Source organism: Patagioenas fasciata, chromosome 19, assembly GCF_037038585.1.
Source record: "Patagioenas fasciata isolate bPatFas1 chromosome 19, bPatFas1.hap1, whole genome shotgun sequence".
In the NCBI taxonomy this organism is placed as follows: Eukaryota; Metazoa; Chordata; class Aves; order Columbiformes; family Columbidae; genus Patagioenas; species Patagioenas fasciata.
Genome location: NC_092538.1, coordinates 9,166,837 through 9,190,992, shown reverse-complemented (window position 1 = coordinate 9,190,992; position 24,156 = coordinate 9,166,837). Strand labels below are relative to the sequence as shown.

Genomic DNA, 24,156 nt, shown 5'->3' with positions numbered 1-24,156 from the left:
CTCCGGGCAGGAGCAGTGGGGTGTGGGGGGCAGCCCGCGCCCCAATCCCTTAAAACACCATTCGGTGCACCGGCCGCCTCCCGGTGCTCGGTGCTTGCAGCGCTTTGCAGTTCGGAGGCTGCGCTGACCCACACTTCGTCCTCCCCCCGTCCCTCCTCCCTCTGCTCCGACCGGGGGCAGCGAACTCATTCCTTCCGCAAACAAAAGGCTTTGCGAACCGCCGCCGATAACCCCGCGCTCCGGTTGCGAAAGGAGCGGGCGCGGCCCCGTGTCCCCGTCCTGCGTCCCGCCCCGGGGAGGCGGGGGCCGGGGCGGGGCGGTGCCGGTGCGGGTGTCGGTGCGGGATGGGGTGGGCGCTGCTGGCGGTGGGGCTGCTGCTGTGTGTTTACACGCTGCTCCGCCACGGGCTGCGCCGCGTCCCGCCGCCCCGCGCCCCCCCTGCGCTGCGCGGCCGCACCGCCATCGTCACCGGTGAGCGCCGGGCACTGCGCCGAACGGCCCCGGTACCGGTAGCGGCCACGGTGCGGCCCGGCCCCGCGCTCACCGCCGCGCTCTGCTCCGCTCCGCAGGGGGAAGCGGCGGCATCGGCGCGGCCACGGCGCTGGAGCTGGCCCGCGGGGGGGCCCGCGTGGTGCTGGCGGCCCGGAGCGCCCTGCGGGGGGAGGCGGCCGCCCGCCGCATCCGCACGGTGAGCGCCGCGGCACCGGCACCCCCCGGTACACCCCTGGGGGACAGCCCGGCACTGCTGTGGGCACCCTCAGGACACCCCGCTGCATCCCAGGGCACCCAGAGACATGGGAGGGACATCACAGGATGTCACGTGGGCACCGAAAGCACCCCCAGGGCACTGGCCAGGACACCCCCATGGGACACCCCTTGGGCATCTCCAGGACACCCCCATGAGCATCTCTGGGCACCCCAGGGGTACCCCCATGATACATCCCCAGGTCCTCCCCAAGAGACCTCCAGGGCACCCCCAGCCACACCTAACACAACGCAGCCCAGGGCACCCTGCAGCCCCCTCACCCTGGCCAGATCCAGCCCCCAGAACCCCCCAGCCAGATGCAGCCCCTGGCCCAGGGAGGGTGCCCCCAGACCCCCCCGGCCCTGCCCCAGGCTGCGCTGTGCCCACAGGAGACGGGGAACGCAGAGGTGCGGTTCATGCAGCTGGACCTGGCCAGCCTGCGCTCCGTACGAGCCTTCGCCAGCGCCTTCCTTCGCCAGGAGCCCCACCTGCACATCCTCATCAACAATGCGGGTGAGTGCTGGGACCCCCACCATCCCCCTGCACCCCCAGAGCACCCCCATGGGCTGCCATTGCCTCTGTTGCAGGGGTGAGCGCCGGGGGCACGACCGAGGATGGATTCAGCCTATGCTTCCAGGTGAACCACCTGGGCCATTTCCTGCTCACGCAGCTGCTGCTGCCGCGGCTGCAGGACAGCGCGCCCAGCCGCGTGGTCATCGTGGCCTCCCAGGCCCACTGCGCCGGCCGCCTGCGCCCCAACACCCTGGGCCGCCCACCCCCTGGGCTGCTGTCAACCTTCCAGGACTACTGCGACAGCAAACTGGCCAACGTGCTGCACGCCCGCGAGCTGGCCACGCGCCTGCAGGACACCCAGGTGACCTGCTACGCCGTGCACCCAGGTAGGGACCCGGAGCTGGGGACAGCAGGACGGGGTGGGCTCGCTGTCAGCATTTGCGTGGGGTGTTCTTTGCAGAGAGTGCCCCGTCGTGCAGAGAATCCTCACCCGGAGCAGCTCTGTGCGCAGGGCTGCCTTCGCATGGTGCGCTTCTTGCACGGCGCAGCCTTCGCACGGAGAATTCCTGCACACAGAGCATCCCCTTGCACGGAACGTCCCTTTGTGTACTGCAACCTTTGCACAATGAGCTTGTTGCAAAGCATGTCCTTTGTGTGAAATACCCCTTTGCAAAGTGTGGCACTTCGCGCAGTGTCTCTGTGCATGGTGTCACTTTGCAGGAATGGCCCTTTGCGCGGTGCCCCTGTGCATGGTGTGGCCCTTGGCAGGAGTGTCCCTTTGCGCAGTGTCTGTGCATGGTGTCCCTTTGCAGGAGTGTCCCTTTGCGCGATGTCTGTGCATGGTGTCCCCTTGCAGGAGTGTCCCTTTGCGCAGTGTCCCTGTGCATGGTGTGGCCCTTGGCAGGAGTGTCCCTTTGCGCAGTGTCCGTGCATGGTGTCCCCTTGCAGGAGTGTCCCTTTGCACGGTGTCTGTGCATGGTGTCCCCTTTACAGGAGTGTCCCTTTGTGCAGTGTCTCTGTGCATGGTGTGGCCCTTGGCAGGAGTGTCCCTTTGCGCAGTGTCCGTGCATGGTGTCCCCTTGCAGGAGTGTCCCTTTGCACGGTGTCTGTGCATGGTGTCCCCTTTACAGGAGTGTCCCTTTGTGCAGTGTCTCTGTGCATGGTGTGGCCCTTGGCAGGAGTGTCCCTTTGCGTGGTGTCTCTGTGCACGGTGTGCCCCTTTGCACGAAGCATCCGTTTGCACAGCGCACCTTTGCACAGAGCTCCTATTTTCACACGGAGCACCCCGCACACCACCAGCCTCGCAAGGCCAGACCTGGCGCAGGAACAACCCCCAGCAGAGCTCCTCGTGCCAAAACCACCCTTGCACACCCACTCCCATATATCCCAGCAAAGCAACCAGCTCCCGCGTGGGTCCCTTCCCCGCCGGGAGCCGGGGTGCGACGCGGCCGCTTCCTCCCACCCCAGGGTTCGTCAACACCGATCTGTTCCGCCACGCGCCGCTGTGGCTGAAGCCGCTTCTCCTGCCGCTGGCCTGGCTCTTCTTCCGCGACGCGGCCGAGGGCGCCGAGACGCCCGTGCACTGCGCGGCGCAGCCCGGCCTGGAGCGCTTCAGCGGCCGATACTTCGCCGACTGCCGCCCGCGGGAGCCGTGGCCGCCAGCCCGCGACGACCGGCTGGCCCGGGCGCTCTGGGAGGCCAGCGAGAGGATGGTGGGGCTGGGGGGGGACGGGGGGAGCCCCTCAGCAGCCCCCAGAGATTTGGGGCAATAAAAGTGACGGTGGTGGAAGGGAGGAGGTTGGTTGTTGGCTCCTGTGTTGCCCCAGGGCAAAACGGTGCTGAGTGGGGGCAGCATGTCCGTGTTTGGGGGGGCACACTCGGCTTCCTGCCCCAGCACGGCTGCAGCACCGTGGGGCGTCCCCGTGCAGCGCGTGTGCGTTGTACAGTGCAGCGTGCCCTGCACACGCGTGTGCACAAGCAGTGCAGCACGCCTTGCCCGGCCCCTGCAGCAAAGCTGCTCTGCCTTGCACGCCTGTGCACACGCTGCAGTCAGCATGGCTGGTCCTGCACGTGCACACTGCAGTGCACACCGTGCCTTGCACACACACAAACACCCACGTGCTGCAGTACACACTGCAGTGCACACACACACCCCCTCCTCCTGCATACTCACACATGCACTGCAGTGCACACACCCTCTTGCACACTCACACACATAGCACAGTGCAAACACACCCCCTTGTACACCTATGCACGTGCTGCAGTGCACACCCACCCGTGCACACCCACTCAAGTGCACACCCACCACTTGCACGCTCACGCACACGTTGCAGTGCACACACTCCCCCTTGCGCACCGATTCACATGCTGCGGTGCTCAGCCCCCCCCCTTGCACACCCACATGGGTTGTAGTGCATACACCCCCCCTTGCACACTCATACACCGCAGTGCACGCCCCCCCGAACACACCCATGCACACCCGCCCCGCTCGCACACCCATACAGATGCTGCAGTGCACATCCACCCCTTGCACACCCCCCCCTTTGCACGCTCACTGCCGCACGCGCCGCAGTGCGCACGCGCGTGCCCCATGTTACCGCGCGCGCGCCGACACGCGGCACCCAACATGGCGGCGGCAGCGCCGGGGTCTCGGCCCCGCCCCCGGGGCGTGGCGCGGTGCGGCGCTGACCTTCCCAACATGGCGGCGCCCGCGGGTCACGCCCGCCGCGCGCGGGGGCGGGGCGGGGCTGCGCGGGGGGTTGTGGGAGCGGGCGGCGGGGCGGTGGCGGCACCGGGGGACGCGATGGGCAACTGCCACACGGTGGGGCCCAACGAGGCGCTGGTGGTGTCAGGTACGGCCGGGGCCTCGCAGGGGCTCGGGGGTCTGAGGGGTCCCTGTCATGGGGGTCCCCGAGGGAATTTGGGGTTGGGGTCTCCTTGGGGGACCCCGGTGGATCCCTGGCTGTGAAGGGACCCTCAGGCGGGAGGGGTCCCTGTCCTGACGGGGCTTTGGGGTGGGGAGGGGGTGTCCGTGTCATGGGGGGTATCCCTGTCATGGAGGGGCTGTGGGGAGGGTCCCTGCCTGGGGGGCACCCTGGGGGTTGGTGGGGGGTGTGGGTTTGGGGGTGTTTTGTTGGGGGGATCCCCTGAAGCAGGACTGGGATGCTGGGGTGGGAGGTCCTTCCTAGAGGGGGGGGTCCCTGTCACCAGGGGACCTTGCAGTGTTGGTTGGGGGTGTCCCTGCCAAGCGGGTGCCCTGGGTGGGGGCTCTGGGGAGGGGTCCCCAGGCCAGGGTCGAGGGGCGAGGGGCCGGTGCCAGGAGCACACTCCGGTGCGGCCACAGCGGGCGATGTCAGGCGGCTCCCAAAAACCTGCTCCTGGGGGGCTGGTTGGCTTTGCTGGGGGGGCAGAGGGGTCCCTTCCCATTTTCCCATTCCTCGTGTCCTACTGCTGCTCCGTTCCTAGCACGTCACCCGGCTTCTCCACGACCACCGGGTACAGGTGATATTATCAGCAGGTGAGCTGGTCGCTTAGGTTAGGCTTAAATAAACCAGGAGTGGAATCCCCTGTGTCTGGTTCAACCTGTAGCGGCTCCAATGCTCCGCTGAAGCTCCAGAGTGCACTTTGGTACAGACTGTGCTGCCTGCGGACAAGACTTAATTACCGTTAGGTGATGTAATGACTTGCTTGTAAGGGCTGAATGCTTCACTCTGTGTGAGCGGCTGAGGCCGTGTACAAGGTAATAACCATGTTAGATACAGGTGTTTGTAACTTCGTGTGCTCTGAGTCATGTTACACCCTGCCAACGCTGGACTAGTTTTGTGACGGGCACTATGATGCTCAAACCTAAACTCACCTGGGAGAAAAGGTCGGTGAATGTCAAGGATGTGCTACAATCACAGCATTGCGGTGCGTGTAAAGCTACGTTGTTATGTTTTTGGAGCGGAATCCTCCAGCAGGCTGTGGCACTTGTTTCTGGCCGGTTCGTTATCAGTTCATCTCTTGGATAACAGACCTGTTACGGGAATTGCTGAGGAGATGCCAGGAGCAGGCTGCAGTTTTGGAAACAAACACGCTCGCTGCGGCGGCTGCTTCTGAGGAGTTACAAACCGCACCCACCCGCTGCCTGGAGCAGCAGTGTTTCTTGCAGCTTTCCTGGTGTTCTGCACATCTCTGCAGTTCCCAGCTGGGGTCCAGAGCCGATGCTGCGCTGCCCCGCCAAGAGACCCCCGGTAAAATCGGCACCACTGGGTGAAAAGCTGCGTCCAGCAGGAGGAATCGGGAAGCCGTGCTCCAGGTGTGCTGGGATGCTCTTCGGCCTTCATTACTTGGGTTTGCTTCTGTTTAGCTCTGAAGTTTACAAAACATGGCTTGTGGGGTGAGCCAACAGGAATTTGTGGCATCTGCTCGCGGTTCCAAGCGTTTCGCTTCCCACAGCTGGGAGCAGCGAGCAGAGGACGCTCCTGGGTGTGCGGCCACGTTCTGGGAAGGGAGCGTGGATCACGCCAGGCTCTGCAAGTCTGAGTGGGGTTCGGTGCCGCCACCAGACGTGGATTTTCCTCTGTCACTGCTCGTCGCACTCTGCAAACACTTGTTTCTCCTCGGAGTGTGGTCCCTGAGCCCCAGGGTGGTGGGAGCTCTGCAGAGCCCCGCGGCTCCGCTGCACTGTGTGCAGAGTGAATGCCAGAGTGTTAGGGGGAGGCGTGTAGCTACAAGCAGTTGTAGTTCCAGGAACTTGAGCTGTGTCCCTCCAGGGAAAAGCAGAGAGGCCCGTGGGAGCCAGCATTTATTTGTGTGATATTAAGATGGATTTGGAGAGAGAGGCAGAACGGACAAATAAACCAACAGCAAGTAACGTTAAAAACAGGCCTTTGGCTTGCAGCCTTGAATTGTCATACAGTTAATTGAAAGACTTCACTTTGTGGGAAGGCACCTTCAAATCAAGGAGCGGATTGGAAAGTTTTCTGTATTGTAAATGTATAACACCTATGCCTCTTGAAGGAAGCTTGGTCATGTACCCCCGGCACGTGGGGCTTGTTCTGAGGAGTTGTGCTCTTTCTTTTCACTTTCTTGTGAGACACTTGAGTTCCTCCAGTGTGGAAGGAGCAACTGAGCCTTGGGAACGTCTGTGCGTGCAGGAGCTCCGCAGCCTTATTTGGGAAACTGCCTGCTGGACACAGGTCAGCGCTCCACGTCCGTCCCCTCTTGAGCAACACCCATCTCCGTCTAAGAAACTGCGCCGCGTTAGCCAATCCGTCCGTGAAACGCGGAGCCCAGGCTTTGTGAGGACGCTCCACAAAGCCCTGTGGAGGTGACGATGGTCTCTCTGGAACGTGGGTCCAGCTTTGCTGGGGGGTAGCAGCGTTGGGAGCCTCCCAGTGAGGTTTGGCGCAAGCTCTGTCCCTTTGGCAGGCGCGGGGCCCATCACTGAGTCCTCTCCAAGTGCAGTCCAGTTTTTGGGGAGATGCACAAAGTAGCTCTTCATCCTGATACCCGAATGTTCACACCAGCTAAATAGGTTGTCTCAGATGCATAGGGCTGGTTTGGGGTTACAGTCTGGTCAAACATGGCTTTGGTGGCTAAGGATGGATCTGCTAATTTTAAAATACAATGCTGTAGTATTTCTGTAGAGTCTCATCATTAGGAGATGTAATTTATAACAGCCCTGCTCACCCTACAGCTCCCATCAGTACATGGCGTTGCCCAAATCTCTGTAGTGGGGACACACGAGAGTGACACCCGCCAGCAACCAAGCTTCAAGGTGAGCACCTGGAGATGGATAAGAGCTACTGTGTTTCTGGGTCAGAACAGGCTGCCAAAATTAAGGAGAAAAGGAGAAAAAAGTCAGGGGAGTTGCAGGCCGGTCAACCTCGCTTTGTTTTATAGGAGTGTGCTGAAATAAATACCTTGCTGGTGAATGCCTAGAAGAACCAATGTGTATTTTCTGAGTACGAGCCGTGCCCAGCTGATCTGCCTTCCCTCTCAGGTGGGGCAGCACTCCAGGGCAGAAGCAGCAGCAGATATCGTACCCCATGCATTTACTGAGGCTTTTAGACTCTCTTCTGGTTTCTCAGAAATCAGCTTGAGAAGTGCTGTCCAGCCCAGTTTCTCAAGGTAGTGCAGCACCCTTTGGTGCTCCTCCATCTCTGCCAAAGTAAAAGAAGAGCCTGCAGTTAATTCCAGTTCTGTGTAAACATTTCCTGCCGCACCCCAGCAGTCAGGGGTAGTTAACCCTTCCCAGGACTGCCCTGAGCTCTCACATCCTGTTGCTGCATCCTTCTTATTCCCACAAGAGGAGCTGGCCATGATTTTGGGCCAGTGTGACTGTGCTGGTTTTATGGTACTTCTCTACATTTTGAAAACCTGAAATAAAGTCTTCTTCAAGCTCTGCAAACCCTTCCTTCAAGAGGCCCTCAGTCCGCAGTGCAAGGAGGAACTGGTTTCTCAGATACTTTAAAATTAATATGAAACTGCTCAGGAAACCATTGCCAGGGACCTTGACAGTGGCTCACTGTTCAGCTGAGAGGGTTTATCAAGTAAGTTCCTTGTGCTGGCTTAGATAATGGAATCAAGAATGTGCTTATTGAGTTTGCGAACGGTACTGAGCTGGGAGTGGATTTTAGAGCTTTGAAGAACTGGATTAGAATCAAAATTATCTCGACAGATTGACCGAATGCTCTGAAAGAAACACGGTGCAGTTCAAGGAGAAATGCAGAAAGCTACACCTGGGGGAGAACAGTCGATTGCATGAAGATGGAACAGGAGGAGAGGGTCCAGATTACATCCAAAACAAGCCAACATCATCTGCTTTCATCTGCTGTAGTGACCGTCAAAGGATTTTATGGATTCAACTCAGAACTCTGCATCTTATAAAATTATTTTTTGTTAATCTCATGCCGTTTCTGTGTGGGAACAAACCCTAATTTATATGCACAGCAGGACCTAAGAATCCAGACACTGATTTTAGCCTAGACCCTGCTTTAGTATATGATTTTCTTTATGTATGCTTTTGCCGTTTTCTCTCCTCTGCATTATGTCTTTTGTCAATAAATGCTTCCAATTATCAAATTTTCCCTCATCTTCCCGCACTCGCTCGTTAGCGCCCCAAGACTTCCCAGCACGGGGCTGTTTCTCCAACAAACCCCGCTCCTCTCCGACTGGACCAAGCTGTTTATTCCAAGTTTGGGTGGTGAGTCCTGCTGGAGGAGGAGACCCCTGCACCAGTGCAGGTAAAAGCAGCAGCGTCTACTCCGTTCTTGTCTTCAGTTTGCAACACTTTCTGGGAAGGAATATACTTATCGCGTTATCGTAGTGACCTGTTTACTGTGACCTGATTTCGGAATGCTCACCACTTCCTGCCAAAATATGGGTTCATTGCCTCAGTTTACCTCGGGAGAGCAAACAACACAGAGCTCGTTCACAACCTCAGATTGTCCCGCAAAGCTGCCTTTGACGTTTGGGGCCCCGTGTCCCCGTGACTGTTGGTGCTCCCGTTCTCCCTTGCATGCCGTCCATCAGGGCAGCAGCTTCCTGCGTCTGCTGAAAGCTCCGTTCATCTGCAGCCCCCCAAGTGATTAATGATTAATCACTTTTTAAAAAAGAAAAGGCAAAACAGACCATGTACTTTCTCCTGGCTCTGGGAATTCTTGCTCTAATGTGAGACCCCTTCGTTTGGGAGGGGGCCAAGCTGGACGGCAGCTCCACAGCCGTGAATCCTCCGTTTGTGACGGCCCCGGAACAGACACGGGGACGTTTGTGGCAGCAATGGCCAAGCGGCTGTGAGACCCAAGCTACCGGAACAGTGGGTGTATTATAGCTGGGAAAGGCGATTTCTCTGCCAAATCTCGTTGTGCGGGAGGGTTTATTCTTCAGACTTGCAAAGGTTTTGCTGTGTTGGTTCTTTTTTCACTCGCTCAGGAAAGCGGCTGCAGGGCTGCGAGGAAAGACGAGCATTCAGCTCAGCTGACTTGCGTTGCCAGGACGGAGCTCTGCTGCGCTCAGACGTCCGGCTTGCAGGAAAGCAGCCGTCTGGCATCCTGCTCCATTTAATGTGTTCGTTTTCCCTGTTTTTTCTGAAGCTTTGAACGCTTTTTGACATGCAGTCTAGCTTAGTAAACTCTGCCGTGCAGTGATGTTGTGCAGTGCTGGGAAGCAAGTGTGGGTGCAGAAGAAATGTGTGTGGAAAGGCGTGTTCTTGTAACAACAGTGGGTTTATAGTGCCGTGTTTTCTCAGCACATTATTATGAAGTGATTACCAGAGGTTCGGTAGTTAATGACCGCGTAGACGCTGTGAAATAAAATGCATTTCCATGAGGAGCTGCTTTTCCCGACTGCCAGGAGCACCACCCTTCCCGTTCCTGGCCAACAAGGACCTGGCTGAAAGGCTGAGCTCGCCAGGCTCACGTCCTCCACGCAGCATTAAAAGGCATCGCGGTTAATATGCTGCAGGATATTGTATCATCAGCTTCTAGACCTCCTTGCCTGGCCAAAAGAGCCTTCCAGCTACTGGCAGAACCTCTCCAGAGGTGGCGGGAGAACATTCCTCTAGGCTGTGGAGCACAGGAGACCTGAAAATGTGTGTAAATCTATCTCCCGTTTGTGTTCGCTTCCTACTGACATCGGAGGGTGAAGAATTGTAGGTGAGGTTTATGAAGGGCATTGTGTGAAAGCTGGTGGAGCAGGTGGTATCTCGGCCATCTTCTGCTATCAGCTGAAATGCCTGAGGAAGATGGGGAGGACAGAGGGCCCTGTGCTGCCTGTGCTTCGTTTTGACTTGTTGCAGCCAACTTAATGATCATTGCATCTCTTGGAAGGGATAAGTGTGATGAGTGTGATTATGGATGGCATGAGCCAGGACTAGGTGTTTTGGGGGAGCTCAAGGGTTCTTCCCACCTCCAACACCGACCTGCTAGCCTTTTGGTGGGTTTAAGGGTGGTTTGCAGTCAGTGAGGGAAAGGAGATGGGTTTCTTACATGACTTTCCATGACGGAGCTGGTGCATCACGGTTGAAGATAAATAACTGTGTACTCACAATGGGTTTGGTTGCTTAAAAGTGCTTGAACTGCTTCACAAAACTAAAATAAAACACTGCTTTGAAATACAGTAGCTTTCTGTGTATTATTGTTCGTCATACTGAATTATGGCAAATACTATTTTCCAATTATATAAGGCAATTCTGAAAAAAGGTTGCCTTGTAAAATGCCCGTGTGAGGGCCATGAAGGTGGGAGTGTGGGGTTACGGCCGACCGAAGGGTGTTCAGGGCTGCTGTGGATCTGGGAAAGGGGTTTCTGTGTTTGACGTTTATCAGACGCTGTGAACACGCTTGGACTCTTCTGGGTCATGTTGCAGATGACCCCCTGGGATGCTCCTTCCTCTGCATCCGTGGGCTGGTTGTGAAGTTGTTCTGCTCGTGGCTCAGGCTGGGTGCGGGTTTTTCCCTGACTTAGGCCAATGTGTGTGTGTAACCCCAACATCTCTTTATGCTGCAGGTGGCTGCTGCGGCTCCGATGTAAAGCAGTACGTATACGGAGGCTGGGCCTGGGCTTGGTGGTGCATCACTGACACCCAAAGGTAAGGAAACCCCTATTATTGGTGGTTTTGGAGCGGGAGTTAGGCCAAGCCATCCCAGTGGGGCTGTCAGCAGCATCTTTAGGAATGCAGAAGTGGGCAGAGCAAATGAAATCACGGATAAGCATCAGCCCAGCCTGCTGCGTCTGGCTGCGAGCGGTGCTTTGGAGGGCGTCTGCCTCACGTACAACACAGCAGTGTGTTCCTCGTTTTGTGCCCCGGTGCGTGGGGGACACAGGGTCACTCACAACCCCGCAGCTTCTGGCCATCCTGTGCTGCGAGTGGTGTGCTGAGGTTGTCCACGACATAACCTGACAGCAAACAATGATCATCAACATGCAAAATAAAATCACTGGTTGGGGGAGTTCTGCGCTGACTCATTTTGTGGGGACAGTTGGGCGTCACACTGCAAAAGACCAAAAAACTGAATCCTGTGCTTTCAGCTGAAGTGCTTTTCAAATGGCCACTCTGTCCACACCTCCCCTCAAACCCAAGGCAGTCAGGTTTGGGTTTTTTTTCCGTTTTTGGATGGTTTTGAGTTACCTGTAGCCCACCAAGCTGAGAGGGCCATAGCCTGGCTGGTCAGGGTGTTCCTTGCCGCACTGGGGAAGGTGAGAGCCCTGCTCTCCCGTGCTGCCTTCGCAGAGCTCCGCAGCTCCCAGGCTCTCACCAAAGGAGCTGAGTTCTGCCCAGTATGGCCCAAACTCTCACCCAGTAACAAAGACATTTGGCATGCACTGGGCCCGTGCCACCTCTCTTCTTGAATCTCTTTTCCTAAAGATGTGCCGGCTGCTCTCACCTCGGGAACGGGCTGTGTTCCTGTGTAAATCCCCGGGATTTCCATTCTCTCCCTTTGCTCAGTGGTGGATTTTGCTTGCTGCTTCTCTGAACTAACACGCTGTGGTCGTGCTGCTGTCCTGCTAACGTAGCTCTTCGTCTGTAGGATCTGCAGGAGTGTTACCCTCTCCTAACACCTCCCTCGTGCTCACTGCTGCAGGTTTCCTCCATCTGTGTAAAAGAAAAAAAATAATAATAGAGAAGGAGGATAAAGACGTGACTTTTGGGTTTTTGTGCTAAGTGACAGCCAGAGGTTGTAGTTAACCCTTATTGCCTTATCTTGCCACCTCTTTCCTCTGTTCATATGTTGCCAGCAGCAAAGCGAGCACGTTGCTGCCCTCGCTCTGCAGATCACACCCCAGCGTAGCTGCCGTTCACCCAAACATTGGGCAGCTCAGCTCCTTCCGAAGCATCCCAGCTGCTGCTGAAACTGCCTCCCGGCCCCCTCAGCTCCTCTCCCTGGGGCTGGTGGTCAGGATGGCTACAAGAGCCCGTCACGCTGCTCCGGGTGCATGAAGAGATTCAGCTCACGGCTGCTGCTTTAGCCCTGGCTCTCCTACAACACCCACACAAGGTTGGAGGGGAAGGAAAGACCCGGCTTGTGTGCACAGTGTTTGATCCAGACAAGCTTAATTACCGATTTTTTTTTTTTTTTTGTGAGGCATCTCATTGGGAGAACCGTTAATTTGAGAAGAAATGGTTTATGTTCCTCCATTTGTTGTGTGAGAAGCCCAGAGGCCAGCGCAGGACCTTGTCCTGCTGAGTGTGGGAGATACCAGATGTATTTGGGAGGCTGACTTATTAAGTTAAGCAAAGGGTTGAGTCCAGGGCCAAGAACTGCTTGCTAGGATGAGCTGTCCTATGGCAGAGCTCTGTGCGTTATTTAGCAAACAGGGCTCTTGATGGCAATGCCAGCACCCAAACAATATTTTACTTTAAAATCTGTACCCCCAGTTCATGCCATGGGATATGGGGCTTAATTCTCCTTTTTGAGAACAGAGCCCTTCCCGTAAGCTGTGCCGCAGATGGAGCCTGCTGCATTAACATGAAGAGTGAGGCAGATTTTCTCCTCCAAAATTAGGACATCTCTTCTGGAGCTGCCGGTGCTGAAAGCCAAAGAGAGACAGCAGCAATTGTGCTGGCAGCGGCATCCAGCCAGGTACCACAACCAGGGTGCTGGGCTCCGATCCCGCTGCAGCACTGGGAAAATAAAGGAGAAAAACAATCCTGTCCTGTTTAAGGGTCAGAAATAAAAGCAGAGGGAGAGCAGCTCAGTCTTATAGGGGAACCAAATGGTTTTATTCCGCTTCTCAGGACAACACTTGGAAGCACCTTCACTCATCATTAGCCAGGGGTGGGTGGCTGGGTCTCTGGAATTTTTCAGTTTTCTGTCCCCTCTTAAATGTTGGCAGAGAAACATCTAAATTATTACAGAAAGGAACTTTCTGTGCGTGAAGATGACTCCAGCAGAGCATGCCAGCTGGCTCCGGGATGGCAGCCCAGGCGGGATACACCGTTCAGTTTGGTCTGCGGTGACTTAGAGGACGCAGGGTGGAGATCAGACCCTGTAGCCCGTTCAGCCTCGTTAAAAGAAGCAGCTAAACGCTGTGAACTCCCCACCGTGACGAGGGAACCTGCTCTGTCCCAGTGTTACAGAGGTCCGGAGTTGCACGGTGGGAGGAAGACAAACTGGAGTGGGAAAAGCTAAAGCCTGAAAGTCTCATCTATCCTTTGCAATGAGTGTTTTACTCTCTGATAACTGCTCTGTGTATTTGCTGTCCTACCCTTATTCCTCGCTGCTCAGAGTGTCTTTGGAGGTTATGACCATCCTCTGTCGCTGTGAGAATATTGAGACGTCGGAGGGGGTCCCACTGTACGTAACAGGGGTTGCACAGGTAATAATCCACCTAACATCCTAACATCATGTCTAACTGTTTATCCCTCTGTTTTGAGCAGCAGCAACAGCAGCAGCAGCAGCAGGATAACATAAAAACTAATGGTTTTGTAATGGGAAAGTTGCAATCTCAGCACCCTCCTCTCCTTCCCCTTCTCTGGCGCTTGCCCTGGGGTGCACTCCACAGTTTATAGGTAATGCAGACAGATGCTACTTGCCAAATTCCAAATTCAGCATTGCTGTACTGGCTCCTGATAACACTGCGGAGGTTTGCTCCGGCCGTAACCCTTTCCTTGGCAGCACTGTTTCCTTCGTGTGCTCAGTGGAGAGCAGAATAACCTGCTTTTGTGTGGAGCCACAGCCAGGCCAGGCTGGGTTCTGCACAGCATTCAGGGCAGGTTTTGTGCCATTTCCAAAGGAAACCTGTTCACGTGTGGGGAGATTGCGGCTGTGCCTGCCTCCCCAGTTGTGAATGTGAGTTTGCACTCAACCCTTCTTCTTCTGCGTGGAGACAGTGCCCGTTTTGGATGTTGTCACGTTTGAAAGTACAGCATTGAGACCTCAGATGAGTTGCGACATACAGGACTAGCGTTTGCACTGGGAGCAGTTATGAGCTGGTGTAATGGGAATTACCAAACATCCCTGTGACTTGACAGATAGGAAGCAACACAGTATTGCAATTAAATTCAAACACAAATTAGGTCTTCAGGAGGCTAAAATCCTGCACTAGCTGATTGAATGCATACGGCAAAAAATGCCTGTGCACGTCCTGGACGGTGGGATCTGTTTTATCAGCTCCCAGCTTGTGTGCCAGTTTAATTAGGACAGTGGCCAAGGCGGGCATGAACTTGCAGAGGTACATTGAGGACCTGCAGCCGACGCTGGAGCGACTGGGTGTGCAGGGAGCAGCCCCTTCGCGTTCAGAGGTCTGACCTGACGTTTACTGACAGCAGCTCTGTGCCCTATGGCTCCCTGTCCCCACTCCCAACGCTGTTACAGCTGACACGAGAGCCAGGCTTCGCTTCTTGAAACAGAACCTGCCACGGCAAAGTGTCTCTTGTTTTACCAAATTGTGACCTGCAGATTACCTCATTTGGCCAAGGTTCCTCCGGCCCACCTTGGATGGTTGTGAAAGCTCCGGAGCTGCAGGATCTGTCCCTGGGTGCCTGGTACCATACAGACATGGCCCTGAAGAGCTGGAGACTCAATTCTGTCTGCTTTTGGGTCACGAGATGTAGGAAAAATACCGGGAGAGGTGATCCAGATCAGAGCGTAGCTCTGCATTAATGTTCACCCAGTGAGGGCAAAGGCAGGGCTGCCTCTTGCAGCATCAGCAACAGGTTTTCCCAAGGACCGGGGGTGGCAATGGGGTCAGAGGGGGGTGTCCCAGGTCCATGCTGTGCTTTGAAACTGGTGACACCAGCCAGGAAGGGCAGGAGCTGCCGCAGCGTTGGGCAGCGTGCACAGCGAGCCCCTGGCTGGCCCAGCAGAAGGGAAAGGGTCACAGTATTGTTTCCAGTCTGGCTCCCAGCCTTTCTCTGCTGATAAATTACCTTTAAACATCATGTGAAAATCTATTTCTTGGCCAAAGTGACTTGTCCATCGGCTGCGTTCTGTGCCTGTCTGACATTGCCAGTGGTGAGTGCAGCTGTGGCCTGGGGCAGGAGATGTGAGGGGAAGAGCTGAGTGTGTGTTACCTGGAAACGTGCAAATATTTTACGTTTTTTGGCAGGATTTCCCTAGAGATAATGACGTTACAGCCCAGGTGTGAGGACGTAGAGACGGCGGAGGGGGTAGCTTTAACTGTCACAGGTGTGGCACAGGTACAGTAACTCCAAAACATCATTTCAGGAATGCATGTCTCTATCTTAACGTCTGGTTTTCCCCCTTAAGAGGTTGCTGTTGTCCAGGAACAGAAACCAACTGCTCTGAAACTAGTTCTTGTACAAAACCACGCTGTCCTCCTTGGTTCAAACACACTACAGCATGTCCCGTGTTGTGAAGGGATTTGTGACCTCTCCTCCTCAAATTCATTCTGCTTTTTCTGATGTCTCGTTTGTCCACGTGGCAAATGAGTTGTGTGTGGGTGCCGTGACCTGCTTGTGAAATGCCGCTGTGCTGCGGTGCCCCTGGAGCTGCGTGTGACCCCACAGGACCGAGCCATTCGCTCCTGAGGTGGTGTCGAGCGTTATATTGCTTTGGATTGTTACTGTTAGCACGTTGATCTTGTAATTCTTTGTGGTGAGTTAAAGCTTAAAGAAAGAACTTGGTTCCTCCAGGCACTGAAATTTGTGTGTAAAAATTTCTGGCTTGGATTGAATTTTGATTCTCTCAAGCTGCTTTCATACAGGAAAAACATCTCTTGTTGTTTCTGATAACACAGTGAAACACGTGCGTTTCTCAGACTCCAAGGTCTGCAGCCCTGACACAGAATCTGTCCCCGTGACCACATCCTGCCTTGGGGAGGACGCTGGGAAGAAAATGCTGTTCGCTCTTGACAGAATGTAACTCCCGACTAGGCAGCTGGATGCTTTGATTGAAAATTGCTCCTGACAGCTCGTTCTGGGTGTATAAAACCCAGACAGCGATTCTCAAAGTGCACACGAGGCTGCCGTCGCCGTGTGCCTGAGGCACGTCCAGGTCTGTTGTTGCAGCAGAGGTTGCTGCCACGTTCCCTGCAGCGATGTGACCAAAAATCCCACAGAAACACCCCCTGGGGAACAGCACCCTGGCTGCCCCAGCCCTTGTGAGACCAAGCGCTTGACAGATTTCACCCAGCGCCTTCCAGAGCAGCTGATTCCTCCCGAGGTTTGTTGCTTTGCTCTGACGTTGCAGAGGAGCCGTGTGTGTGTCCGTGCGTAACTCGGGATGCAGATTCAGCCCGGAGCCATTTCTGGACTGTCACGCATGGGCGGAAGGGCCAGGACTGTGACTCAACAGCAGATAATCCATCACCCTCCTGCTGTTGGGGAACGCGGCTTCGCACAAGAGCCCTGGCACAGGAGCGGGCCCCTTGGGCTCTCCTGGCTTTAATTGGTGTGACCACCCTCCTTGTCAGTTTTTCAGTTCTTTAGATCCGTTTATCTGCTCGTGTGTCCCGTAATCACAGTGGTCTTTGCATGGACCCATGTCTCCCCTTGCATGCGTTTCACAAATCTGTGGGCTTTTGCTTCTGTGTTTGGAAAAGGTGTTTCTGAGCAGCCAGCCTTCCCTTTGACCTTGTTTTGGGACATCCTTCTGTTGCCTGCAAAGTGGTCCAGGCTGGGCAGTGGCAGCAGAAAGCTGGATCACGAGGTGCCTTGATTTAATAATGCAGCTCCCAGTTCATCGTCATTCATGTTATTCTCTCACTGTTCATTTTTTTCCACTGCCTGTTCATTTTGGAGGTTTAGGCTTGTGGAATTCCCATGCAGAAAGCCGGCTTGAGGCAGCTGGGGATGTGCATGGCAGAGGTTGCCTTCATTGTGCAGCAGTACTTTTGAGGCAAACATTTTTCTTTAAAGAGCTTGAGCAAAAAAACCCCAAACAAATTATTACTAGAGAAGCAGCTTTTAAAATGTTTGCTGTAATAAAAATGCTTAATGTGCATAAGGATGCTGTTATTTTTTTGAAGAGAGGTGTAACGAGGACTCACCTACGCTGGCTGGTGCTGCTGCCCTGGGCCACGCTGGGCTTTTTATCCTTCTGTATCATTTTTCGAAGCCTGGAACTAACTGGACTGTCTCTGCTCGCCCCTCGCTGTGCTTGCTGGGGCTGGGTGCGGTGGTATCGATCCTCCAGCTGGGATTGTTTTATCCAGGCTCTGATTCCCTCTCTGACGTGAATGACATTTGAAGAGGCACCGAGCGTCGCGGCGCCCTGTCTGAAATGAAACAGGCTGAGCGCAGATCGCTCAACCACGTTTTGTTTTGTGCAACCTTTGCTTTGTTGGGTAATGTCCGTACTGAGCAGATAGCCGGGCTCGTGTGGGCTGGCTTTATTAGCAGAGGCAGGATTGTTCCTTGCTCCCGTTAATTACCGCAGGGACTCTCCTAATGAACATCCTGCTCTGTCCTCTCCGTAGCGCCCGAAGGGTGGGTTTGTTACGAGAGGTGGAATTGCTGGCAGATGCACCATAAACGTTGCTGCTGAGTCTCATTGGTTTGGGTGTTTGCTGCCGTGTGCGGGGCTCACGCTCCCGGGTGCAGCTGCACCAGCAGCTCTCACAACTTGTGTAGAAGGTGCTCGGGGTTCAGGGACAAAACCCGTGGTGGCCTGGCCCTATAAGGAGCCAAAAAGCCTTGGGGACAAAGCAGGAGAGGGTTGCCACGCTGGCCTGAGGTTCTGTTTGGTGTTTTGATGGGGGGACTCAGCCTGAGAAGCAAAGGTAGGAAATTGGGCTGCGGGATCGTTTCAGACTAGGCTTTGTCAAGAAATAGTTGTGTTGCTTTTGCCAGCAGTTTGACCCCGAAACACAGCCCCGTGGGTGGCAGGTTGAGGTCTGTGAGCTGTGGACCCGTCAGGGTCTCAGAGTGGGGGCCATGCTGGCATCACAGGTACCAGCAGGTCCAGGTAGTGGGACAGGACAGAGGCTGCCACCCGCATCTGGTGGCACAGGAGGCACTGCCCAGCCCAGATGTGTCCATCAGAGGGTGCTGTGGGACCTCCTCAGCACCCAGATGTGCTGCTGTGGGTGTGCTCCCTTCTGCAGTGCTGCTGGACACACAGACGTCCCTGTGTCCAGGCTTTGCCTGAGCCCCCAGACAGGACCTGGCTGCCAGGAGCTGTCACCTTGGTGGGTTGTTTCTCCTCATAGCTGGACCCTATAGAGCTCCACGAGCACACATCCCTGCCTAACACACCCCGCAGGGATTTTTAACCCGCTTTGCCTTTGAAAAGCAGCCCCATGGCCAGCAGGACCATCTTGATACCCTGCCTTGTCTGGACCTGGGGGTGTTTTTACATCTGGCTCTGACCACAGGAGGTGAACATGGTGTCCCAGCTCTGGGGATCGATGCCAGACTGACCGCACAGAGTGGGACAACCAGGTCCTGGCTGTGGCACACGGGGGTCACCACAGAGGGTGACAAGGAGTTCCCAGCCCCGAGCGGGACAGACCAGTGTGCTACGGCCATCACGTCTCACCTCTCCCTACAGAGAATGCTGAGTGGAGCCCCTGTTCCCAAGCTGGTCCTTGGGCATTTCAGACTCTTCCTTGTTCTCTGCCTTTCCTATGTCAGAAAAATCATTTCTAGTGAAAGAGGAGAAAGAGAAAGGTAACAAAATGGCTTTTGGCCAGGGGTAGTAACAGAGAGCCCCCTCCTCCTTGGTCTGGTGTTGGTGCTCTGAGCTGGTGGTTCAGAGCTCTGTGGTCGAGCTCTCATCAGGTGGGACTTGCAGGGCCGGGCTGATCCAGTGGCCTGGCTCAGCTGGGTGGCAGCTCAGCCTGGTGACAGCTCAGCACGATCCCCTGGACCATCAGTGGCACAGGGGCCTGGCAGCTCGGTGGTGGTGCTGCTGCTGCTGCTGTTGGGTGCTTGTCCCTAATCAGACAGGCACCTTAAGCCCCTTTGGTTTTGTCTCCTGTCTCCAGGTGAAGATAATGACGGAGAAGGAGCTCCTGGCTGTGGCCTGTGAGCAGTTCTTGGGGAAGAACGTGCAGGATGTGAAGAACGTGATCCTTCAGACGCTGGAGGGGCATCTGCGCTCCATCCTAGGTGCGAAGGGGTTCACATGTCTTGAAGACACCTTGGGTATCTTTGTCCCTTCTCTGCGGACTGGTCCCAGCTGTGTTGCTGCCACCGCAGCAGCTGCAACGGGTGATTCCTCCGCTGTCTGCAGAGGTGGCATCTTAGATTGTTCCTCCCCTCCTGCTGTGTTGCTGGGTGTTGTGATAAGTGAGTTTTCGGTGCCTGCAGCAAGAGATGTCGGAGTCCCTGGGGGTTCAGGTGTGTGCGGTGCTTGTGAGACTGATGTCGGTCTGCACTGCTGGGCCTGGGCAGAGGATTGCGTCCTTGTGCCCAAACCTGAAGAGATTAGGAGCACTGAGGATGTTGCCGAGCTTAGACCTGCACCGTTGCGTTGCTTATTTCAAATAAAGCGCTTTGCCTTCCTCCCCTCGGCAGGCACCCTGACGGTGGAGCAGATCTACCAGGACAGGGATCAGTTTGCCAAGCTGGTGCGGGAGGTGGCTGCTCCCGACGTGGGTCGCATGGGTATCGAGATCCTGAGCTTCACCATCAAGGTACGCCCAGGTGCGGGTTGCTGTGCAGCACCGATTTTAGGGATCAGAAGCAGCACAACGGAGCCTGGCCCTGGCTCCTCTGCTGTGCCCAGGTAGCTCCTGTGACAGCCCCCACAGCGTGTCCTGTGTCCAGGGAGCTGGGCAAAGAGCACCCAGGACCTGACTCTGTGAACACAGCTAGGCTGGTGGGGAGAGCTCACTGACATCTGAGCCCCCGGGGAGTCCGAGGGGAGATGTCGGGAGCCCCACGTCTCCCTGTCGTGCCTGTTTCTGTTTGGCAGTGACATGGCTCTTTCTGAGCCTGGCCTGAGCACATAGTGGTTGCTTTGAGCTTGGAGCGAGATGGAGCGGCTCGTTTGACATGGTTGTGGCTTCTCTTCCCCTCTCCAGGATGTCTATGATAAAGTGGATTACCTGAGCTCCCTGGGGAAGACGCAGACCGCGGCTGTCAGGAGGGACGCAGATATCGGCGTGGCGGAAGCCGAGCGAGACGCTGGCATTCGGGTGAGTCCGGAGACCTGCTGGGCTTCCCCAGAGTAGCCCGGTTTTCTCCAGCTGCACACGCTGGAGCTTTGCTCTCTTGTTTCCTCTCTGCAGGAGGCAGAATGCAAGAAGGAAATGCTGGATGTCAAATTCATGGCAGATACCAAAATAGCAGATTCCAAACGGGCTTTTGAATTGCAGAAAGCTGCCTTCACTGAGGAGGTCAACATTAAGGTGAGAGGTGTGTGACAGCCCAGCGCTGTTCAGAGAAGGGAACGGAGCTGGTGAGGGGCTGGAGCACACGTGTGATGGGAACGGCTGAGGGACCTGGGGGGTTCAGCTGGAGAACAGGAGCTGAGGAGAGACCTTCTGATCTCTGAACTGCCTGAAAGGAGGTTGGAGCATGGAGGGTGTTGGTCTCTTCTCCCAAAGAACAAGCAATGGGACAAAAGGAAACAGCCTCAGGTTGCACCAGGGAAGGTTTAGATTGGATATTAGGAAAAATTTATTCCCAGAAAGAGTTGTCATGCAACAGGCTGCCCAGGGCAGTGGTGGAGTCACCATCCCTGGAGGGGTTGAACGGACCCAGAGGAGAGGTTCTCAGCGATGTGGGGTAGTACCAGGGTTGGGTTAACAGTTGGACTTGATGACCTTGAAGGTCTCTTCCAGCCAAAAAGATTCCATGGTTCTATGACTCTCATCTCTCCTGTGCAGACAGCGGAGGCCCAGCTGGCCTACGAGCTCCAGAGTGCCCGGGAGCAGCAGAAGATCCGCCAGGAAGAAATTGAAATCGAGGTGGTGGAGCGCAAGAAGCAGATCGAAATCGAAGAGAAGGAGGTCATCCGAAAGGAGAAGGAGCTGATCGCCACTGTGAAGCGGCCGGCCGAGGCTGAAGCCTACCGTATCCAGCAGATCGCCGAGGGCGAGAAGTGAGTGAGCCCGTGGCCTGGCCCAGCCCTGAGCCCGGCTTAATGCTGGGCTGGGGCAAGGTGGGAGCGAGGACCAGCTCGTGGGCTCTCTGTGGGGCAGGCACGTGGCTGTGGGAGGGCGGGAAGTGGTGCTGGGTGCTCTGCGGGGATCCGGGCTGCTGGAGGGCTGGGTTTCCCTCTCCAGGGTGCAGAAAGTCCTCCTTGCTCAGGCGGAGGCAGAAAAGATCCGCAAGATTGGAGAAGCAGAGGCTTTTGTGATCGAGGCCATCGGGATGGCGGAGGCCAAGGGGATGAAGCTGAAGGCCGAAGCGCTCCAGCAGTATGGAGAAGCTGCCAAGTTGGCTCTGGTGCTGGATGCGCTGCCTGAGGTGAGGAAGGAGCAGCTTCTCCCTGCTCTGGGCAAGCGCTGGGGCTTTCTCAGGCTGGACCAGGTCTCCTGGGGGCACAGAGAAGTCCCACATGGTGTTCAGGGGCCTCACCCAGCAGCTCCTCAGCTCTCTGCTCATCCCACCCTCCTTCCTTGCCTCCCCAGATCGCTGCCAAAGTGGCTGCTCCCCTCTCCAGAGTGGACGAGATCCTTATTCTCAGTGGAGAGAGCAACAGCGCGGTGTCTGAGGTGAACCATCTGCTGGCCGAGATCCCCGCGTCCGTGCGGGCCATCACCGGCGTGGATCTCACAAAGGTGAGCCAGGGAGCGGCCGCTGGCGATTCCTGCGGCTCTTGGCGCACAAGGACTTGCCTGGAATCTTTCCAACTCGTGTGGAGCCGCTTCTTCCGCAGCCCTGTCCTGCCCCAGGGCGCCGGCAGCTCCCTCCTCCGGCCCTAACAGCTTCTCTATCCCCCTCCTGTAGATTCCCCTGATCCAGAAACTCACCGGGACCCAGGAGTGAGGCCAACCCAAAGCTGGTGAACATCACTCCATGTTATGCACTCAGACATGAACTGCCTTCAACGCGTGGGAATTCCTTTTATATCAAAGACAATCAGAGTTTCATTTTTAAGCTCTGGTGCCTTATTTTGTAGGGCCAGAAAGATGCATGTCCAATCAGCTGCTCTTTTTATTACAAAGGATGGGAAGGGATTTATTTTGTAATTAACTATATATTGTATCAGGCCAGGGGTTTGGATCCAACCCTCAGTTACAACCGGCAGCTTTTCTGGTGTTGTAATCCCGGTGTTCTGCTGTTCTCTGTCCTCGGGCAGCCACCCGGAGCTGGGAGCAGAGGTTCGGCAGGATGTGGAGCATTGGAGAGCAGAGCTGGGGGAAGAGAATGGCCAGGACCCCCCTCCCTGGGGCTCTCCGCCATCCCACAGGCTGGTTTTGTGGCCAGCTTTCCCCATGCCACTGTCTCCCTGTGGTACTGGCGGTCCTGTGCTTCCCGGAGGTGGCAGTCACCCCGGGAGGGTGACAATCGGGCACTGCTCCCATGCTGCCTTCCCTCGGGATGTGGAGGTGGGAGAGCTCTGGGAGGTTGATGGAGCATTAGTGGAGCAAGCCCAGCTCAGCCCTGCTCTGAGCCGGACTTGGGAAGGTCCCACCACCGGGAATGCCAAAAAACAGCATTGTGCCAAAGCCACACCATCCTCCCAGGGGGAGGTGGGGCCATGAGGCTGCTGTCCCCAAGGAATGTGGTACATCTCGCCCTTGACAAACGGGTCAGAGGGAGATGGGGGACCAGGCAGGGCACTTCTGGGGGACAGGCTCCTCCTGGGGCTGGGACAGTGGCCATGAGGCTGTGACAAGCAGCTGTGCTGGCCGAGGACACCCCAGGACGCATTGCTGATGCCCCAGCATCACTCCCCCTGCCTCCTGTGGCCAGTGACTTTGCTGCCAAGTGACAATGTGAAAAAGCTTGTCCCCTGTGTGTGTCCTGTGCTTTCCATAGTGCCACCAGGGCCCTGTGCTGGCCCGTGTACTTTTGCTGCCTGTCTCGTTACCTGGGCTCAGTGTGGCTGTAGCAGCCAAACCAACATGTGAAATCAGCCTGGGGGAGACCGGGGGTCCCTCCGCTGGCTCCTTCACTTGGTGTCACCCCCGTTGTCACCAGGTGGGTGCAGGGACCTGGGTCTCGCTCTGCCCTCCTGACAGTCAGTCCCTTTGCCAGGAGTGACCGGGTATGGGTGCTATGGGGACCGTGTCCCCCTCCCTGCCGCTGGGGTGGGGAGGACCTGGGTTATCAGCCCCTGGCACTGATCTGGCGCTTGCCGGCGGGCGTGCCGGGCGAGGCGCCCTATCTGCATGTGTGCGTGTGTGTGCCTGTGTCCCGCCACTGTCACTGCTGTACGATAATAAAGCTGTGTCACCACCTGCCTTGGCTCTCGTCTTGTGCCTCCTGCACTCGTGTTCCCCAACGTGTCCCCACGGGTACTCGACTGCTTGAGGGACCTGTGGGGTTCAACTGGAGAACAGGAGCTGAGGGGAGACCTTCTGATCTCTGAACTGCCTGAAAGGAGCTTGGAGCATGGAGGGGGTTGGTCTCTTCTCCCAAGTAGCAAGTGACAGGACAAGAAGAAATGGCCTCAAGTTGCACCAAGGGAGGTTTAGATTGTTCTGATGCCCGACAGCCAATATCCAGGCTGCCCAGGGTATGGTGGAGTCACCGTCCCTGCAGGGGTTTAAAGGGCATTTAAACGTTCCTATGGATGTGGTTTAGTGCCAGAGTTAGGTTAGGTTATGGTTGGTGACAGCAGCTTGTGCTTCCCCCAGCTCTGCTGCCAGCCCTGAGCAGCCCAGTGTCCCCCTGCACCTCGTGGGTCTGGTGTCCCTGTCCCAGCCCTGCACACCCTTAGGGACACTGGGGGACAGCAGGGTGATTCTGGGGTACCCGTCCTTGGGGTCAGCCTGGGAGCGGGAGCAGTGACAGCAGCAATGGGGCTGGCGCAGGGGGGTTGCAGCACTGCCGTCCCCGGGGCAAAGGTGGATCCCTCCTGCCCTCAGGACCCTCTGTGTCCCCCCAGGGCTGG

At 56.3% G+C, this 24,156-nt stretch overlaps 1 protein-coding gene across 10 annotated transcripts; it reads left to right on the top strand.

Annotated features, from left to right (window-relative positions):
- The first annotated feature begins 311 nt into the window (after window positions 1-311).
- FLOT2 (flotillin 2) lies at window positions 312-23,503 on the top strand. Of its 10 annotated transcripts, none has more exons than XM_065852919.2 (14): window positions 312-471; window positions 570-688; window positions 1,135-1,258; window positions 1,333-1,644; window positions 10,748-10,829; window positions 15,290-15,380; window positions 19,130-19,253; window positions 19,662-19,780; window positions 20,171-20,284; window positions 20,378-20,497; window positions 20,978-21,192; window positions 21,377-21,560; window positions 21,725-21,874; window positions 22,044-23,503. In XM_065852919.2, the coding sequence occupies exons 1-14, from the start codon at window positions 345-347 to the stop codon at window positions 22,080-22,082; spliced, it is 1,920 nt and encodes a 639-aa protein (XP_065708991.1). In that variant the 5' UTR covers window positions 312-344; the 3' UTR covers window positions 22,083-23,503. The 10 variants fall into 10 exon arrangements, with proteins under 10 accessions (XP_065708991.1, XP_071673293.1, XP_071673291.1 ...); XM_071817192.1 differs by lacking the exons at window positions 312-471; window positions 570-688; window positions 1,135-1,258; window positions 1,333-1,644 and adding exons at window positions 4,028-4,110; window positions 4,724-5,555; window positions 6,336-6,438; window positions 6,939-7,019; XM_071817190.1 differs by lacking the exons at window positions 312-471; window positions 570-688; window positions 1,135-1,258; window positions 1,333-1,644 and adding exons at window positions 4,028-4,110; window positions 4,724-5,555; window positions 6,336-7,019.
- Window positions 23,504-24,156: the final 653 nt, after the last annotated feature.

Bases quoted from the DNA above. Each gene is read 5' to 3' on its own strand.
- FLOT2 (XM_065852919.2), top strand. From the start codon at position 345: ATGGGGTGGGCGCTGCTGGCGGTGGGGCTGCTGCTGTGTGTTTACACG. The intron at 1,259-1,332 runs GTGAGTGCTGGG...CCTCTGTTGCAG, and splicing joins CATCCTCATCAACAATGCGG to GGGTGAGCGCCGGGGGCACG. The intron at 19,254-19,661 runs GTGCGAAGGGGT...TCCCCTCGGCAG, and splicing joins GCATCTGCGCTCCATCCTAG to GCACCCTGACGGTGGAGCAG.